Source organism: Anastrepha ludens, chromosome 3 (assembly GCF_028408465.1).
Source record: "Anastrepha ludens isolate Willacy chromosome 3, idAnaLude1.1, whole genome shotgun sequence".
Classification (NCBI taxonomy): Eukaryota; Metazoa; Arthropoda; class Insecta; order Diptera; family Tephritidae; genus Anastrepha; species Anastrepha ludens.
In genome coordinates this window covers 111,151,773-111,167,968 of record NC_071499.1, presented here as the reverse complement: position 1 = coordinate 111,167,968, position 16,196 = coordinate 111,151,773, and the positions used below count along the sequence as shown (strand labels likewise).

Here is a 16,196-nt window from a genome sequence, read left to right as displayed (position 1 = left end):
ACCTATGGACCAGGGCGCGATCGAAGCCTTCCAACGTTACAACAGAAAAGCGTTGCTTCGTAGTGCACTAATCGGCCAAGAGGAAGATAAAACAATTCTTGAAATCTACAAAGGTATTAACTTGAAGGATACTGTTTACATGGCAGCAGAAGCGTGAGCTTATGTCAAAGCGACTGCTCTAAAGAAATCCTGGAATAAGCTTTGTCCAGCAGTTGAATCCGAAGCTAGCCTTACATCTGAAGAACCAACAAATGAAAACTTTGTTTCAGAAATGGTTGAGTTGATGAAAGAGGTTTCATGATTTGAAGAATGTGACCAAGAAAACGGGCATGAATTGCTAGAATTTGACGAGGATGATCCTAGCTACCAATTGTTGACAGACGACGATATATATTAATAGCACAGGTTCAAGTTCCTGAAGATGACGACGATGAAGACGAAATTAGTGATGACATCGTCTCAGCTGAAAAATGTCCGTCCAATGAAGAAGCCTTTAAATGATTTGAGACTGCTATTAAATGGTTGGGGCACCAAGGCGAATGCGATTCTGTGCAGTCTTTAAAACGCCTAAGAGATTTGGCGGCAAAAAAACGAGTCTCAAAACTTAAGCAAACAAATATGTTCGACTTTTTTTTTTAGATTAGTTTTGTACTATGTATTATCACATCTAAACCACTTAACTACAGAAATGTTTAGACATATGTATTTATGTACCGTGTGTGCAATCCCTACTTAAATGTGACTATTCATAATATGTACTGTACTCTAGTGTATCATTAAAAAGCATTACATACATAATATGTATTCCTAATCCAATGACATGTTTTATTACCATACCTTCAACAAAGAACGGGAATTTCGCAAATGTTCGTTTATCCGAAAAATCGATTATCCGAACACCCTCTGCACCAATTGTTTCGGATAAATGGCGCTCTACTGTATTTCATCCTAAAAAAAATTATAAAAATATATGAAGAAGTTGTTTTACTTTAAGAATGTGAGGATTGAACAAAAAATTACCTTTTTTTTCCAAAGAACAAAAAAATTGCCAGAAAAAACTTTTTTATAAATATGTTTCATCCTAAAAACATTATAAAAAGTTTATAAAGAAATTGTTTGACTTTAAAAATCTGAGGATTGCAACAAAAAAAATAAATTTTTTTTTCCAAAAAAAAAAATTCAAGGAAAAGTTTTTTTAAATAAATTCTTCCTAAAAAACCATATAAAAATTTTAAAAAGAATTAAAAGTGTTTGACTTACAAAATCTGAGGAGTGAACGAATTCCCCAAAACAACTTTTTCAGAAAACAACTAAAAAAAAGTTTTTTTAAAAACCAAAAAAATATATATATGTTTTTAAGAGTATATTTCATCCTAAAAAAATCATAAGCTGAGAACTGAAGGTGTTTGACTTTAAAAATTTGAGGAGTGAACAAAAAAATACCATTTTTTTAGCAAAAAAAACCAAAACCAAAATGTTTTTTAAGAAATATATTTCCTCCTAAAAAAAGTATAAAAATTTTATAAAGAAGTTGTTTGACCTTAAAAATTTTAAGATTGAACAAAAAAAAATTTTCTAAAAAAAAAAATTTCAAAAAAAAAAAATTGTTTTTAAATATTTCATCCTAAAAGAAATTATAAGAATTTAAAAAATAATTGAAGGTGTTTGATTTTAAAAATCTGAGGAGTGAACAAAACAATTAAATTATTTTACCAAATAACAAAAAAAATCCAAAAAAACACCAAAACAAAAAATAATTTTGTTTAATCAAAAACCAACCAAAAAAATTTTGTTTTTTCAAAAATCAAACAAAAAAAAATGTTTTTTAACATCAAAAATCAAACAAAAAAAAATGTTTTTTAGAGTATATGTCATACATCCATTCTTTTTTATTTGGACATTTTTCAAGTGTATTTAAACCTAAAAAAATTATAAAAAGTTTAAAAAGAACCGCAGTTATTTGACTTTGATAAACTCTATACCAAATTTCGCAACACAGAATAAATTTGAAAATTACCATTTTTTTTTAATTTTTTTCATTTTACTTCTTAAGCCTACAAATAAAAAAAATTTTGGAAAAATTTACGGCAACGCCTAAAATCACTTGGATCACTCAGACATCAAAATTAAATAGTTTGCGGGAAAGTCAAGCATTTTTTTTGCTGCCTCTTAGTAGTAAACAGTGGCGCCTATTTTTAAGAAGTAACAATAATTCATATGAGTGAAATGCCACAAGAGGATATCTACATATTGAGTTTTTTGAGGGATTTCAACTTTTACTTGAATGGCAAGTGTTTTGAGGAATTAAGTATTTTCTTAATCCTGTTAATTAATTTTTCCGAGTGAAAAACGATGTGTGGATTTGTTCATGCACCAAGTAGAAGAGGGTGCAATGTATTTTCGCAACCTTCTTTATAGTATCAAATCTGCAAAGCAGGCACTGTTAGCTTAACGAAAAATACAGATAGAAAAACAAATATGATTACAATATTATATGTATGTACATGCTAATTTTTGGTACGGTTACAGAGATCGGATGTTTCTACTGTTATTTTATAAGGAATGCCTGTAGGTATAACAAAGAAAGAATGCCTGTAGAAATAATAAAAAATATTTTTTATAACTTAAACTAATAAAATAAACCCCCATTATGCAGATTCCTGCTGCATACAGCAAGAATTAAAAGCAATATTGTTACGCCAAATGGCTTAGAATTTTAATTTTTAATTTAATTTTATATATTTAATTTAATTTTAATCATTATTATAATAATTTGTTAAATTCCATAATTTCTCATAACGTTTCAATATTAAGCTTACTGTTTTCTAAAATACTGTTCAATTTTCGTATATGAATTTAAAAATATCACTATATATGTATAAACACCTATATTACATAAACGTAACAGAGCAATACATATTTACTGTAATTACATAAATTTGAACTCAATCCGTTAGGCTAAGACACTATAAAAACTCGAATTTAGAAATAAATAAATCACTTGTGAAGTTACCACCGAACGCGCTCGCATTTTATTTAACAGGCAATTGTTATATTCGCGCATCCTTCCCACGTAAAATAATTTCTCTTAAAAACGCTTAAGATTTTTCATGGCGCCCGAGCAGGGACCTGATGCGTGAGGCAGAATATACTTTGAACATAAGCAAACTATTAAGAGAAGTAATTCCAAATACAAAAAAAAAAATAATAATAAATTGGTGAACATAATCGGAAATTATTTCGAAATACACAAAACAATAAACATATAAAAACGATAAGTGCTTTAATTAGTAACAACAATTGCCTGCGCGGTCCGTTCACAAGCAAAACAAAAAGTCGTCTCGCAAACAAAAAATTAAAAAAAATAACAAAAAAGACAGCAAAACTAATATATGTACATACATATGTATATGCATATAAAAAAAGTGCACAGTGACAGTGAGCCCCCAAAAACCAAAAAAAAAAAAGAAAAGAAAAACTAATACATCTATCAAAAAAAAAACAAAAAAACGTTAAAATTATTTAAAAAAAAAAATTGTTTAACATATAAATAAAATAAAATATTAATAGCCAAAAAAGTTAAAAAAAAAAAATATATATAATAAATAAAAAAGCATAAACTACAATACACAGCGCAAAGCTGAAACAGTGCGGTGCTTATATAAACGGTCACAGTGATATTTCGTCGCCCTCGTGTATATATCACTGTCCGCTGTCACAGTTCTCGCAGTTATTGCCATACTCGCCGCTGCTCTCATCACTGTAACCGTCGCTGCTACTCTGGTCACTGCTGCTGCCGTCATCGCCCGCTGTCGCTGCAATCCCTTCCGCTGGTTCTGTCGCCGCCAGGAATGACCTGCACCTGCATCCTTTGCAAAAGGAAAGTCAAGGCTTGCAATAAGCCTATACAGGTAACAAGTGCAATAAATTGAAAGTTGTGGTTGTTGTTGATAAACACTCTCAATTTTTTGCATCCCCTTTTCACTTTCTTGCATATATATACATACATATATGTACACACTCCCATATGTGTACATGTACCATATATACAATTATCTATACAAATATACGTATATAAAACTCCGCGAAAGTGAAACAAGGGTACGTTGGGATTTGATAATAAAGGGTGTGACCTTAAATGCGAAATCGTCAATAAATTTAAAAAACAAAATTAAAGAAATTGAAGACCTTTTTTTTCGAACAATAAGTTCAATTAAATTAAAATTATTATAAAGTTAAATAAATTTTTCGTAAATACGGATTATTTACAAGGAAATAATTTAAACAAAAATCGATTTTTCGCAAATCTGTTGAACAATTTTCGTAGTGTTGTGCTACTGTGCTTGCTGATCCTTTCGTGGCCTGACCACAGCCTTGTCCAACAGCTATTTTTCGTTTTTCTGATTGAGATTTGTGCAGGCTATTCAGCCATCTTTTCGTTTTTGTTTTTTCAGCCACAAACTCTCACAGAAATTTTTTCGTTTCTGTGGACATTGAGCAAATTTTTCGGGAGTTTAAATAATTTAACTCAAAATGAGCAAGCCAAAGACAGCAGTTCCAAGTCTCTCTCCAAGTAAGGAGATTATGGAATTGAAATCACTAAAGCGCCAGCGAACTGTTGCGAAAAATAGTATAGTGCGCATAAAAACGGGTCTCCTCGATAAAACAATGTCGTTAGATCCAATTGAATTGGAGTGTCGACTGGACATTTTGAACGCTCATAGCGATAAGCTTATGAAGTGTCAGTCGAAAATTGAAGAAATCGACGAGGAAGACATAGCCCGTGGGGAGTTAGAGGACCTAATAGTGGAAACTAAGTCCATTATAAAATCTATTCTGGCTAGAAATAAATCATCAATAGCCGAAACATCCTTTGTTGCACCTCACAGCTCGCGACTACCGAAAATGTCGCTACCGAAATTTAAAGGGGAATATTCAGAATTTAAAAATTTTATGAGTCTGTTCGAGAGTTTGGTGCACAACGATCCTACAATCCCAGACATTGAGAAATTTAATCACTTGGTTAACTGTCTGTCTGGTGAAGCTTTGGGAACGGTAAAGGCCTTCCAAATGTCGGACGAAAATTATTCGAAGGCGTTGGCTAGTCTCAAAAAGGTTTATGACAATAAATGCTTAATATTTTTCGATACAATTTCCAAACTTTTTGAACTGCCAACTATCCCAAAGCCATCTGCGCTTTCATTGCGCACAATGATTGATACAGTGTCGGCTGTTTACGACTCGTTGCTGTCGTTAGGTGATGAGAAAAACATCACAAACGCTATCATAATTCATCTGGTAATGTCAAAAGTTGACACCGTTACTCGGTCAAAGTGGGAGGAACAGTTGGATTATGATAAGCTGCCATTATGGCGTGAGTGTGAGGCAGCATTAAATAAACGCTACCAACATTTATCTGCCGATGAAGCCTCAACGTCGAGGCTCAAGCCGTCAAGCAGTCACAGCATTCAGAAACCCCACCTTCATGCGGGAAGGACGAAAGCTGCCTTAGTGACTTCAAATATAAAACAGCCGGTGTGTCCGCACTGTAAATCAAATGATCATAGTATACCCGCGTGTCCTACTTTTAAAACTCTCTCTGCTCAGCAGCGATTTGAGTTTGCTAAATCAGTCCCCTTATGCATAAATTGTTTGCGAAAGGGGCACTCAGTTTCAAAGTGCAAAGCGGATCGGTGTCGTGTTTGCAACCGTTCGCATCACACGTTGCTGCACCAGTACCCTGCATCCTTTGCAACTGCACCACAACTTTCGACCTCGCATGCCATGCACACGACGAGTACACCAGATCGGGTTATGTTGGCTACAGCCGTAGTCAACGTAAAAGGTAGCTCCGGAGAGTACCTTGCTGCACGAGCCTTGCTGGATTCTGGATCTCAGGTGAATTTCATGACAGAGGATTTGGCGCAGAAATTACGAATTCGTCGCGAAAGTACGACCTTAAATATTATCGGCATCGGAAATGCAACCAAAAAAGTAAGGACGAAATTAAATACGTTTGTAAAATCGCGGGTCAATAATTATGAGTTTTCGGCACAGTTTTGGATAATGCGATCCATTTCAGCCAGCCATCCAGATCGTAACGTAAATATTAATGGCTGGAAAATTCCTAAAAACATTAGCTTAGCGGACCCAGAATTTTATAAGGCTCAAAAGGTAGATCTTTTGTTAGGTGCTGAAACATTTTTCGAGCTTTTAGCTGTAGGCCAGATCAAGGCCAGCCCCAATCACCCAACATTGCAAAAGACACTTTTAGGCTGGGTTGTGTCTGGCAAATACGCCTCCAACCAACGTCCTCCCCCCACAGTCAGTAGCACATTATGCCATACTGAACAAAATCTAGCAAATATAGATTCCATTGTCCAAAGGTTCTGGGCGATGGAAGAAATACCTTCAGGGGCTAGTTCGACAAAATTCACACCTGAACAAATAGAGTGTGAAAAATTTTTCGTAAAAACTACTAAAGTTTTGCCTTCAGGAAGGCTTCAAGTAAGACTGCCTTTCAAAGATGACCGTAAGTTACTCGGTAATTCCTATGAAACCGCGTCTCGGCGGTTTCAGGCCCTGGAGAGAAAGACCTTGAAAGATCCAGAACTTCGTCAAATGTATCTGGACTTCATGAATGAATACATCGAATTGGGTCACATGAGCCCAACAAATAATAAGATCCCGAGTGAGCCACACTACTTCATTCCGCATCAATGCGTTCTTCGGCCTGAAAGTACGAGGACTAAATTACGTGTTGTTTTCGACGCATCAAGTCGTACCTCTTCTCAAATTGCGTTGAATGAAATCTTGATGGTTGGGCCGACCATTCAAGAAGAGCTGTATTCAACACTTCTTCGTTTTCGTTTGCATAAATATGCATTTACGGCGGACATTACTAAAATGTACCGCCAAATTCTCATGCACGAAGAAGACAAAAACTTTCAGCTTGTAGTGTGGAGACGGCATCCATCTGAGCCACTTCAAATCTTTCGACTTAACACCGTAACATACGGCACTGCGCCTGCTCCATTTCTCGCTACACGGTGTTTACAAATGCTCAGCGATGCCAATACACATATGTATCCACTCGGCTCAAAGGCAATAAAAAGAGATTTTTATGTAGACGACCTGCTTACAGGATCCGATAATTTCGAATCTCTAGATCTTATTAGAAGTGAGGTAGTTAAAATATTAAACTCGGCAGGATTCAATTTATCTAAGTGGTTTTCAAATCACCCATCATTTTTCGATTGTGAGAGTTTTGAGAAGGCCTTAAACTTCAATCACACAGACTCCACAAAAACACTTGGAATCCATTGGTTGCCGAAGGAAGATTTGTTTCGGTTTGTCTTAAATGACAACTTTACCAGTTTACGAGCCACTAAGCGAAACATATTATCAGTTTCGGCTCGTCTTTTCGATCCTCTTGGTTTACTTGCCCCACTAGTTACCAAAGCAAAAATCTTATTGCAAGAGCTTTGGCTGCAAAAACTAGATTGGGATGAGTCGATTCCATTGCACCTCGACACCAGCTGGGAAAATTTCAAAGCCAATCTACTGCAGCTACCATCAATAAGCATTCCTCGGTTTGTACACACCGAGTCGAGTGCAAGCTGCCAAATTCATGGCTTTGCCGACGCCTCAATACGAGCGTATGGCTGCTGCATATACATACGTAGCCATTCGGCTGGTGGAACGAAATGTACGCTGCTTACTGCAAAGTCTAGAGTGGCTCCGCTGAAGACTAAATCTCTTCCGCGTCTAGAGCTCTCGGCAGCCCACTTGCTGGCCAAATTATGGTCACGAATAGCGCCAATGTTGAGTCGGCCAATTGAAAATATAAACTTCTGGACAGACTCCGAAATTGTTTTGCATTGGATCAAAACGCATCCATCTGTACTACAGACCTTTGTTGCAAACAGAGTGTCCGAAATCCAAGAGTTGACGGATAAAGCTACTTGGCGACATGTGCCAACTAAGCAAAATCCCGCGGATCAAGTGTCTCGGGGTTGTAACGTGGACGAATTGAATAATTCTATCTGGTTTAGCGGTCCACAGTTCCTCCTAGAAGACCCTGCGTTATGGCCAACAAACACCCACTTCCAGCTCTCTCCAGGAGACGAAGCATTAGAGAAGAAACGGAACGGAACAGTTTTAGTTGTTCAAGCAAATGAATCGCATCCAATTATGGAACTCACCAAAAGAGTATCTTCTCATCAAAAACTGCTTCGTATTGTCGCTTACATATTAAGATGGATAAAACGCATTAGAAACCCATCTGCGACATTCACACAAATGCTGACGGCTGAGGATATTAAATTAAGTTTCCTCAAAGTCATTCAGGTGGTTCAACATGTTGAATATGGTGAAGAAATTATGAAACTCACCAAAGGAACCACCCTACCCTCAAGTTTGCAAAAACTTAATCCATTTTTGCACAACTACTCGGAATTGTCGCTGTCGTTTAATTTACTCCGAGTAGGAGGCCGCCTATTAAATGCGCCTCTCCCATATGATGCCAAGTTCCCACTGCTCTTAAGCAAGAACTCGCACTTCGTTACCACATACTTACGGTACCTACATTTTCGAAATCACCATGCTGGAGCAAAGGCATTGGTAGCGCTTCTCCGAGACCGCATTTGGCTGGTCAATGCTCGAGAAGCTTGTAGTCGTACCGTTCGAAACTGCACACACTGCTTTCATTATAAGCCGAAGCTGCAATCCCAAATAATGGGAAATTTGCCTGCCGATAGGCTTCGTGCACTACGACCCTTTCTAATATGTGGAGTAGATTTTTGTGGTCCCGTATAAACTACATTAAAAATACGAGGTATACCCCCAGTAAAAACATATATCGCAGTGTTCGTTTGTTTCACTTCAAAGGCAGTACATTTAGAACTAGTAACAGACTTGTCTTCTAATTGTTTTATTTTCGCCCTAAAAAGGTTCATTGGACGCCGAGGAATGCCGCGGAAAATATACAGCGACAACGCCACCAACTTCGTCGGCGCCGATCGCAAGCTTCGCGAGCTGAGGGATGCTTTCGAGGCCCAACAACCGGAAGTACAGAAATACGCAACGGACGAAGGATTCACCTTCGCCTTTATACCACCCAGGGCACCGCACTTCGGCGGGTTATGGGAGGCGGCAGTGAAGTCCGCCAAACACCTTCTCGTGCGCGCAATCGGCAACGCGCTGCTCACCGCCGAAGAACTACAGACGCTGCTCGTCGAGGTCGAGGCCGTACTCAACTCGCGACCCCTGGTACCACTGAGTCAGGACCCGAACGATGGAGAGGCCCTAACACCAGCGCACCTATTAGTTGGGTGCCCCCTTCGAGCGCTGCCACCAGCCCAAGTATCGATGGACCCAATGCGTTGCTGCGACAGATGGCAACTTGTCTGTTGTCTCAAGCAACAGTTTTGGCGACTGTGGTCCAGGAACTACCTGTTGGGTCTTCAACAGAGGAACAAGTGGTTGCATCCGAAACGCAACCTCGAGCTGAATGACCTCGTCCTGGTTCAGGAAGACAACACACCACCGCAGCAATGGGTGCTCGGCCGCGTCGCCGCAATCGTAACAGGGCAAGACGGCAAAGTCCGCGTAGCAGACGTGGCAACCAAAGCGGGCGTAATTAAACGCCCCGTTCACAAGCTCGCCGTACTGCCATCAGACGTTGAAGGACCATGAGCCTTTCAAGGTGGCCGGTGTTACGCCAAATGGCTTAGAATTTTAATTTTTAATTTAATTTTATATATTTAATTTAATTTTAATCATTATTATAATAATTTGTTAAATTCCATAATTTCTCATAACGTTTCAATATTAAGCTTACTGTTTTCTAAAATACTGTTCAATTTTCGTATATGAATTTAAAAATATCACTATATATGTATAAACACCTATATTACATAAACGTAACAGAGCAATACATATTTACTGTAATTACATAAATTTGAACTCAATCCGTTAGGCTAAGACACTATAAAAACTCGAATTTAGAAATAAATAAATCACTTGTGAAGTTACCACCGAACGCGCTCGCATTTTATTTAACAGGCAATTGTTGTGTTCGCGCATCCTTCCCACGTAAAATAATTTCTCTTAAAAACGCTTAAGATTTTTCACAATATTTTCAGTGAGAAACAAAATTTATAAATTTTTTTAAAGTTGGGTGAACTTTCTTCAATAAAGCCTCAATAAATCTACATAAATATTCACTATGTAGGATTACAAAGAAAAAATTCGGATCTCTTAAAGACGTTTACGATTTTTTTGTGACAAGAATTTTTTTTTTTTTGTTTTTTATATGTATATAGAGTGATGGAAATCTCTATTTTGGCTTTTACACACTAAATTAATTTTTTGTTTTATGTTAAGAAGTGTGAAATATGTTTGACGTACGGTGCCCTTTGCAAAAATAATAAATCTTCTTCTAGGGTGACTAATTTTGCGCCACAAGTACTCCAATACTTCCAAAATTGTTGGTTTAAAACATGGCTTTAAATACAAATCTTAAGCCCCTATAGATTGCATTCTTTTAAATAATAAAACACCAATGAAAATTCACTGATTTGCAATGGGTAGCTTGAGCTAATCCACACGCATCCAGCGCTCATCATGAGCAACGCCATTTACACTTGAGCAGATATGAATTGCATAGGCATTCGAAAATTAAACGCAATAACTTCAAATACCTCAAATTCAAATTGGCCGGCTGCCACAGAGTCCAAAGCACTTAACGACTCCATTCACTTGGAAAGGCAATCGCGAATTCTCAAAGTAGCGCAAAAAGAAGTAGAGTTCAAGCATTGAAATGCAGCATTTTGAACAACAGCAAATGAACTCGTAAAGTAACCAAATCAATTTATCATTTTCGATAAAGCGATTTTGTGCGCAAATATGCTGGATCCACAAGGGTAAGCCTAGCGCGCGTTCCACTCCACTGCAGTTACCAGATCAAAACCAGCGGCAGAGGAATTGGGAGTTGTATAAAATGGAGCAGTTGGGTAAACATTCGTGTAGTGCTGGGCAAGGCATTGTTGTATGCACATAAAAGCGCATTGGTATGCAGCTGATGCGCGCCTGGAAATAGATTACAGTGATTTTTTGTTTATTTCGTTCTTGTTTTGAATTTTTGCAAGCTACGTCCACAGCGCGTGTATGGTAGGAAGAGAAATGCATAAATAAAATGCTTTGTTAGTTTAATGGGAGCAAAGCTGCTGGACAGCACAGAGCAGAAAAAAGAAAAACAACAACAACAAACGGGTAATCATAACAAGTGTAGCATTTACGGCAAGAAGAAATAATTTTCCACTTTTTCGCGCTGGCTGGCCGTTCTAGCATCTTACTGTACATCTTGCGCAGAACAACAAAAAAAAAAAATGGGGGAAAAACAAACAGACAGTTCTAAGTTGAATTATACAGCTGTACACACATACAAACAGACATACGTATGTATGCATAACGCATGCACATATGAAAACGTTGCCTAATGCGCGCGCCATGTCTTTCCAACGCAAAGTTTTGCGAAAATAAAATATTAGACAACAATAAATATTGGATTAAATCCATCGCAACTGAGTTCGCATATAAAATAGCGCGTTTGCAACATGCAGCTTGCGTGAACAATACTAACAATACCAACAACACTAATACCCAACGGCAAATATTTTTGTGTACGTGTAACTAACACACCGTTAACGAAATAAGCAACGGCAGCCTTGGTGCAGCTGTAGCTTCGTTGGCATTAGCAACCGACTAACTCGGAGTAGGGCGCGATTGCATACTTTTGTGCGCAATTTTTCATGCCAACTACTACAACATTACAGCGCATATGCATGGAATACTACAACACCACTATCAGCATTTTCTTGTTTGTATTCTTCTTCTTTCGCGCTTTTCGCGCTTGGATTTCTTCATCCTGCTGCCTGTGGTTCGAGCCGCTGGTCAGAGACGACGGGAAAGTAGACCTTGAGGGAATAATTTTTTCGGTAAATGTTTAAAATTAAGCTGCGGAAATTCGTTACACAAACAAGAAGCAAATAAGCAGAGCGAAACCTTTAAATGTTGCATACACAAAATAAGGTTGTGAAGGCATTGAAATGGCGTTTCTCTCTGGAAATATTTTGATGGATTGTAGATGGTTACATACAGTGAACTAAATATGAAAGCAATAAAATAAAAAAAAAATCAGAATAAAGTTATTAAAATTAGTTTCATTTTTGGGGATTATTATGAGTTGCATGAAATTTTTGTGAAAGTAGACTTATTGTAAAATTTTTCAAGAAATATATTTGTAGAACCTTTTAACCCTTTTTTAACTGGATATTTTAGGTGCTCGCCAAAGAAATGGTGAAAACGATACACTGCATAGTGGGTAAAAATGCTTAACAAATACAAATTAGTAAAAAAGTAAGCAAGTGTTTCAAAAATTCATTTTTATTAATTTTTAGAGGAAGTCTAGTGATTTATAAATTAAAGTATTTAAAATAGACATTTCAAAAATAAATAAATTAGAAATTTACAAAAGCCAAATAAATAAGCGATTTTAGATTAAACAAAAAACAATTTTGTAGCTAGGTTAGGTTAGGTTGAAGCGGTTGTCTTGTGGGGCACACTCAGGCTCATAGCCCATTGTGATGCCGCGTGAGGGAGTTTCCCTATTTCTCCTAAAACCATTGTGCGTTTTTCAAAATTTTTAGAATATCTCCTATTTCTGCGGCACTGAGATCTTCCAATTCGTTAAAAAATTGTTTGCCTAGAATAGCAAATCTCCGTCTGGATAGAGCAGGACAATGGCACAGAAGGGGCAAGATTGTCTCCTCCTCTTCCTCATCAAGACAACTTCTACAGAAGTCGTGTGCTTGCACACCCATCCTTTGGGCGAGCTTACCTATTAGGCAATGTCCCGTTATGACTGACTTCAGTGTGTTTAGTGACACAGTGACTTGTGCGTTTAGCACTAAGAGTCGGCCACAGTTGATGGGCGATTTTACAGGTGGCTTCATTACGCCATCTTTCGTTTACTTTCCTTACGATTTCTTCAAGGATAAGTAGCTTACATGTTTGCAAGGGAATGCCAATGTCATTGTCTATGCACTCATCGGTCAACTTGGTGGCGAGTCTCGCTAGTTCATCGGCTCTACAGTTACCCTCAATGTCGCGTTGGCCAGGAACCCATATTATCATGGCTACCTTGGAGGTTGTCGACTGCTTTGTGAGGGATTTTATCGCCGCCGGGCTGTCAGTGAAAATGTAGATGTCATTTCCGGATATCGCATCACACTGTACCAGTGTCGCGGCTTTCGTTATTGCCATCAGTTCGGACTGAAAGACACTACAGTAGTCGGGGAGCCGAAAACTGAAGGAGATTCCCAGATGCTCGGAATATACACCTCCGCCCACCCTGCCCTCGAGCTTTGAGCCATCTGTGTATACATGAATAGACTCGCCCTGTCTTACATTGTCCCGTTCCCACTCTTCCCTTGAGGGTAGGAGGGTCGTGAACGATGTAATAGCAAGTGTGGGCGGGAGTACATAGTCCACCAATTCGGGAATCTCCGAAGTGCCAGCCAGGATTTTGCCATGACCGTAGCTCTTATTTGACAACTTACTTAGAGTGTTCAGCCTTATTGTCGTGCTGCGCGCGATGTATTTTGCCTGCAGATCTACCGGCAGGAAGTTTAATGTCGCATAAAATGCTTTCGATGGTGTGGTTGACATCGCGCCAGTTTTGAGAATAGATGCTAGTATCTGAATCTTGTCAAGTTTTTTGAAGTTCACCCCCTTCTCAAGGGCATTCCACCATATTACAATGCCATAGTAGAGAATAGGCCTAACCACTGCTGTGTACAGCCAGTGTATCATCTGGGTTCCAATCCCCATCTCTTTCCAATTAGCCTTCCGCAGGAGTACAACGCCATCATGGATTTGCGTACTCTATCTGCGACTGTGAGCCCCTAATTTAGCTTCCTATGCTGTACAAGTCCTAAATATTTCGCCTTTTCTGTTACTCTAAGCAGATGTTTTATGTTTTCTGCTAAATAGTATCAGAATTTTTTAGCTAACCACAATAATTTTTGTGTATATGTACAGGGTCCGGCACTCGAAATGTAACCAACTTCATATCGCTCTCGCCTCAGCTGTCTATTAGTTGGCTAAATGGCAGTCCCGAATCTTGTTTTCAAGCGCGCGGAAGCATTTTACCGAGAGTAAATGCGAAAAAAAGAAAGTATGTAATGGATTTCAAATTTCAATAGTGTGATTGCATTACATAATATTTGGCTGGAAAATCACAACCAGCGATTGTTCGTGAGCTCGAGCACCTTAAAGTAAATAAAGTTTTTATTTATCGCACCATTACTCGTTACAATGATACTGGTAGCATCGCGAAGAGTCGTGGAGGTGGTCATCAAAAGACTGCAACGTCGCGTGAAATGGTTCCAAAAGTGAAGAAGCGACTTGAGCGAAATCTCCGACAAAGTGCCAATCAAATGTCGAATGAACTGAAAACATCTGACCGTAGCTTCCGCCGCATACTGAAAAATGATTTCAAAGTCAAGCCTTATAAGATTCAAAAGGCGCATGATTTCCCACTAAAGCAGCACCAAGTCAGACTTGAGAGAGCAAAGGAGTTGCTTCGCTTGGCCGAAAGCGGTCAATTTCCGAATATTGTGTTTTCTGACGAGATAATTTGTCAAAACGATAGGGTTTATTTGGCCGACCGTTCATACGAATATTTGAGTCATCGATTGGCCACCAGGAGGCAGCACCCGCCACAAGTAATGGTTTGGGCCCTTGTAACCGCAGATGGGCGTTCTCCAATCGGTTTCATCGAGCCTTTTCTCAAGGGAAATGCGAAATATTAACAAGAAAGTATTCTGGAGGTTGCTTTGAAGCCGAGCGCAGACAAACATTTTTCGGTGGCAGACCGTGGACGTTTCAAGAGAACTCGGCACCTTCTCACAACTAAGTGAGTGAACCAGGAATGGCTAAAAAACACCGTCCGAACTTCATAACGTCCACACAGGGGCTCTCAAATTCACCAAACGCAAATACGATGGATTATTCTCTTCCGCCGTTTTAGGGATCAAGGTCCGAACTAAAAGATTCACCAGTCTCGAGAAAAGCCATTGTCTGCGAGTGGACCAAAATATCTGCAACTCACATTCGGGCAGCTTCCGATTCGTTTCTGGACCGTCTCAAGGCCAAAGTCAAGGCAAAAGTTGGTCATATCGAGAAAAAGTAAATTGATTCTTAATTTTATATTATTTTCACACATTTTTTACTTTGAATTGAATAAAAGTAATTTTTCAAACGAAATTAATGACCTTTTTAATTGGTTACACTTCGAGTGCCGGGCCCTTACACACAAAAGCTCAAAGCTTCTAAGCCCTTATATTCCTCTTCTAACATTTGTTGCTTTATTTGATTTTTGACTGCATTCAAGTCCTCCATGTTTCTATGCTGCCTGCATGTTTCTTCCAGCTCTGGTGCTCTAGGATGCACACATTCGCTGCATAGTCGAAGCGAGATTGTCTAGCTTCATTTCTTATTGGGCAAAATGTTGCAGGCTCTTTGCATGGAAGTCCTTTTGAAGGACCAGCTGCCTTTTAATAAGATCTGCAGCACTTGCATCGGTTTACTTTTGGACAGTTGGTGCACGTGTCGTGAAAGAAGGACTGGAGTTATCCGTTAGCATGGATACGACCGGATGGATGCGCGATTCTCTTCTTCGTCAGTGGCAGGTAGTCTCATACTTACTGTGCCTGAGATATCGACTGTGCTGGTCTCGAAAGCAGTCAGGCCCCTTTTTTCGGCCACCGCTAATTGCTGTTGCTCCCTCATGTTTTCGGGCAATTTTCGCTTTATATAAGCCTTCCAATCTGTACACATCTGAAATAATAATATGTTGTGGAACGGATGTAGGCTGTCCTTTATTACTTTTTCCAGCGTGATGCATTTCTGTTGGTTGGGTCCCCACTGTTAAGCTCCTTCGCGACATGGTGCCAAAACTCGATTACCTCTTCCACTGTCCGAGAAACCTTTAGAGAAACCCTGAACAATCCTTGGTTTCTGCTGTATTAGCTCGAGCAAAGTGGTATCTTGCTGCCGTGTTGTTACAACTGTACACCTGTGGAAGTCACATAAAAAAAAATATGCTTCAAAAATTTCTTTTTATTTATAGT

General features: G+C 38.6%; 1 protein-coding gene across 1 annotated transcript; it reads left to right on the top strand.

Moving 5' to 3' along the window:
* Positions 1–3,835: 3,835 nt before the first annotated feature.
* Positions 3,836–9,515, top strand: LOC128857666 (uncharacterized). Its single transcript, XM_054093413.1, has 2 exons — positions 3,836–3,911; positions 8,952–9,515. Exons 1-2 carry the CDS (start codon positions 3,852–3,854, stop codon positions 9,513–9,515), a joined length of 624 nt encoding a protein of 207 aa, XP_053949388.1. The 5' UTR covers positions 3,836–3,851.
* The last annotated feature ends 6,681 nt before the right edge of the window (positions 9,516–16,196 follow it).

What these genes read in the sequence shown, in the direction of transcription:
- LOC128857666 (XM_054093413.1), top strand. Translation starts at nt 3,852, where the DNA reads ATGACCTGCACCTGCATCCTTTGCAAAAGGAAAGTCAAGGCTTGCAAT. An exon ending in CTTGCAATAAGCCTATACAG is followed by an intron (nt 3,912 to 8,951) that starts GTAACAAGTGCA and finishes CGCCCTAAAAAG; the next exon opens with GTTCATTGGACGCCGAGGAA.